This window comes from Lepidothrix coronata, unplaced genomic scaffold (assembly GCF_001604755.1).
Source record: "Lepidothrix coronata isolate B3197 unplaced genomic scaffold, Lepidothrix_coronata-1.0 Scaffold105, whole genome shotgun sequence".
Taxonomy (NCBI): Eukaryota; Metazoa; Chordata; class Aves; order Passeriformes; family Pipridae; genus Lepidothrix; species Lepidothrix coronata.
The window spans coordinates 1,677,663-1,682,023 of record NW_016690285.1 but is presented as its reverse complement, the minus strand read 5'-3'; the positions used below and the strand labels follow the sequence as shown (position 1 = coordinate 1,682,023).

General features: G+C 44.5%; 1 protein-coding gene across 1 annotated transcript in view; it reads left to right on the top strand.

Annotated features, from left to right (window-relative positions):
* Nucleotides 1–4,361, top strand: part of NEB (nebulin) — a 95,969-nt gene that overhangs the window by 38,329 nt on the left and 53,279 nt on the right. The window contains 8 exon segments of the mRNA XM_017823712.1: nt 1–76; nt 816–920; nt 1,087–1,194; nt 1,323–1,634; nt 2,261–2,464; nt 2,623–2,727; nt 3,986–4,093; nt 4,272–4,351. Of these exon segments, the coding sequence (XP_017679201.1) occupies nt 1–76; nt 816–920; nt 1,087–1,194; nt 1,323–1,634; nt 2,261–2,464; nt 2,623–2,727; nt 3,986–4,093; nt 4,272–4,351 (1,098 nt within the window).

Sequence of the window (4,361 nt, the reverse complement as noted above, 5' to 3'; positions counted from 1 at the left end):
CAAAATCAAATTTACCAGTGTGACAGACTCCTTGCCCATGGTCTTAGCCAAGCAAAATGCTGAGATAATGAACAAGGTGAGATGTTTTTTGTTTTTTTCTTGTCAAAATCACCAGTATTACGAGCTGATAGAAATTGTTCATGAGGTGAAAAATACAACATACCGAGTAAGACTGAAGACTTTTGTTGTGGACTTAAAATGAATGTCCAAATTCAGCCACTGAACAGGAAAGCTCTTATTTTAGGACTCTTTGTCTGAACTGAGCACTTGGTAAAAATGTACAGAAAGAAGTCACCTAACTCCCATATTTTTTAACAGTGCTGCTGAATGATGAACAAGTTATGAGGAAACAGCTGATGTTCTCTGGAAGTGAAGTTTCTGCAATGTATCTCAGAGCTGGAGGATAAAATCACCAAGTACCTCCTCCTGCTCCTTTTTAAGGAACAGAATCAAACAACTTACAGCAGAATAATCAATACAGTTTTCCTCCTACAGCAGGTTCTCAGCAATTCAAATCAACCAATTGCTGCACCAACTTAGCCTGAGAAATAAGGACAAAGTTTCCTTCTTGAGCTATTCAGTCAGAACCTTTGCTGAATCAGGGTATTTTATTGCTTGAACTACCCATAGCAGTCTGTAAAATAATTTATTTGGACAAATGTATTAGTTTGGTTATATATCTATATATAGTTCTCCTTCAAGGTTACTTTTCTATCATGGATATATTTTTATCACTGCTGCTTTCAAATCCGTGGTGTTTCCATCACAACACACATAAAGGAATGTTTCTAAAGGACTGTTTTCCTCTCTCGTAGCGCTTGTACACAGAAGCCTGGGATGCAGACAAAAAAACCATCCATGTCATGCCTGACACACCAGATATTCTGTTAGCCAGGGCCAACGCAGCCAACGTCAGCAAGGTAAGAACATTTACACATTTACTAAGCTAAGGGAAATTCAGAATTAAGGAAGCATTTCTTTAACTATAAAGAATTACACACTGATGAAAATTTCGAGAAAAAATTATGAAATGTAGAAACCCCTTGTTAAATATTGATAAGCCATTTTCTGTCTTCTCTTGTGTAGAAACTTTATGTACAAGCCTGGGAAGAGGCCAAGAAGAAGGGTTATGACATGAGAGCGGATGCAATTCCAATCCAAAGTGCCAAGGCATCGAGAGATATCGCGAGTGACGTACGTTCTTCCTCGTGTATTTTCAGTTACCTGGAAAACAGGAATATGTATCTTTGTGATCAGCAGTGATATGAAATTATGGGACATTTGCCCCAGCTTCTGCTAATACTTCTTTTTGTGTTTCTTAGTACAAATACAAACAAACCCATGAGAAGGAGAAGGGGCACTACATCGGGCTCCCCAGTGCCAAGGACGACCCCAAGCTGGCGTTGGCCGCGCGGGCCATGGCGCTGCAGAACGACCGCCTCTACAAGAAGGGCTACAACGATTCCAAGACCCAGATCCACATTCCCGTGGATGCCCTGTCAGTGCAGGCAGCCAAGGAGTGCCAGGCACTGGTCAGTGACATTGACTACAAGCAGTACCTGCACCAGTGGACGTGTCTTCCTGACCAGAACGACGTGATCCACGCACGGCAGGCCTACGACCTGCAGAGCGACGTGAGTGGGAATAACTTTGGGAAAGCTTTGTGGCTCTGTTTGATAGTGACTGGCCAAATATCCTCTCAAATGCACATTCATGAGCCTACACTCTGTCCTGCTGTGTTTATTTTGTCCTTTCCAAATCAGCAGTTCTTTCAGCCTGGGGGACAAAAATATTCTGGGTGGTTCATAAGGAGGCTGTGTTTCCTTGGGCTGCTATAGAATGTTTGCTCACAGCCTGCTTGTAGATTATGCCACTGGTTTGCATGTAGCCAATATCTTAAAAGTATCTTTTTGTTGCTGTGAAAATAGTGGGTTTTGCTGTGTGTGGAAAGCACCTGATACATCACAGTGTCATTGGCTGTTTGTTGTGTAACTATGTGAGAAGAAATTTGGGGAAAGCTTTATGGGAAGTCTCTGCATAATGAGTTGGAACCACAGAATTCCAGAATGGTTTGGGTTGGAAGGGACCTTAAAGATCATCTCATTCCAGCCCCCAAGGTCGGGGACACCTTCCAGTAGAACAGGTTACTCAGAGCCTCATCCACACTGGTTTTGAACATCTCCAGGGATGGAGAATCCCGAACCCTTCTGGGCATAAAGAGTTGTCTGTGCAATGCCAGTAACCCTTGGTTTGTTTGCAGCATGTGTACAAGTCCGACCTGGAATGGTTGAGAGGCATTGGCTGGCTCACAGAAGGGTCTGTGGACGTGGTGAAAGCCAAGAAGGCCCAGGAGCTCCTCAATGACCGGTTGTACCGCACGCGGCCCGAGCAGCTCAAGTTCACCAGCATCACTGACTCCCCAGACATTGTCCTGGCCAAGACCAACTCCATGCAGCTCAGTGATGTAAGCTCACCTTGCACTTCCCTTTCACTTATGGGGTGGAATTTCTTTTCTTTGTGGTGGGCAGTAGAATTGGAGATTAGTCACTGGAATTACCCAAGAATTCCCGTTGGTGTTTTAACCCCCACGGTGAAATGCCATTTTTCTTCCTTTCTCCTCAGCGTCTGTATCGTGAGGCCTGGGATAAAGACAAGACACAGATCTCTCTACCTTCTGACACTCCTGTAATGCTGCAGTCCAAAGTCAATGCTCTCAACATCAGCAATGTAAGAAAATTAAATGAAATGCTTGTGAAGTGTTAGAAAGTTAACAATGACAATTGTTCTTCCGGTTTTTGGCCTGTGTCTTTTAGGTTTTGCTGTAAATGGTGATGCACAAAAACCATTTTCTAATGTGCTCGTAAACAAGAAACGACATCCAGGGGCTCTTTAGGCTGAGAGGTTGTGAGTTTGTGAGCAAACTCCCAAGTTCAGTGTGCAATCCCTGCTCCCTTTGGCACAACCTCCCAAATACTCTCCGTGGAAGAGTTTTTGGAGTTTGCAGACTCCTCAACCCTGACAGGTTTTGCAGACTTGTGTAGTTTCACCCACTAGTTTTATGGGATTTACACACTGGAGATTTTGTACAGCTGGAAACGTTTTCCATTTTGCATTTCCAGCAGGTTTTGACAGGGGCTTTGCCTGGAACGTGTGTTTCCTCCCAGCCTGTCTTGCTGTTGATAGCATTAAATGTTTTTCAAAAGCACCTGATGTGACTGGATTAGGCATGAAATATTTCCAGTGCTATTGCAAAAGACATTTCACTTCCGCTGTTTTTGTCTTGCTTGTGCTTTGACTGCTGTTTTTTTCTGAGTTCCTTATAGTCTGAGTCACAATAGCATTTGGTTTCTGAATTTTCACAGATGTTAAAAATAAAAAATCCTTCATTTACCCACTTGTGCTAATGACAGAGTTGCCAGAAGGGCTGACCAAACTTCTGTGGACTGAGATGCCACAAAGAAGGAGCCCTCATGTTTTTGGGCTTGGTGTCCTGGACAAGTTGGGTGTCTCTAGCACTTTGGTTTCTGCTCAGTCTCAAAAATGGACTGAGCCTCTCTGCCTACACTCACTTTTTTGATAGGACTAAAAAGCTGTGAAAGAAAGAAGTCCCTGGCAGCTGCCAGGAGACTTGAGAACTTAAGGACAGTCTAGATATATTTTGTCAGTAGAACAGATGTTTCTGTGACCCTGCAATCAGGTGTGTGTGAGCAGAGCCTCTGGGTCGTGCACAATTCCGGGCTGGTCTCTTAGAGGGGACACAGTGAGATGTTTTCAGGAATATTCCTGCTGCCTCTTTGTGTTTTGGATCTTGCACCTGCTTTAAGTCTTGAGTTTTCTCTTAAGACACTTGCGAGGATCATTATTGTAACCCTGCCAGTTACAGGGGGCAAAGAGGGTAATTCCCAGAGAAGTAGGTTTCGAGGGAAGGAATTTGTACCAGAGAGACTTCGTTGTGTTTGACAAAGGTGATTCATTTCCTTTGCAGAAACATTATCAGAAGGCCTGGGATGAGGCCAAGGCAAAGAGCTATGACCTAAGAGCTGATGCCATTCCCATCAAACAAGCCAAGGCCTCCAGGGACATTTGCAGTGAGGTACAGTCCTCTGTACCCCCCTAATGTGGGGGTGGTGTCTGTCTCTGTGTCCAGCTCAGCAGAACTGAGCGAGGTTCAGTTCAAGGGGCTGAGAGTTTGGGAAGCTGCAAACCCTTTTGTTTGGTAGTCTGTCCAGGTGAGCAATGAGTGACTGCTTGTGTTACCTCTGCACTTCTAGTACAAGTACAAAGAGACCCACGAGAAGCAGAAGGGGCACTACATCGGGCTCCCCAGTGCCAAGGACGACCCCAAGCTGGCGTTGGCCGCG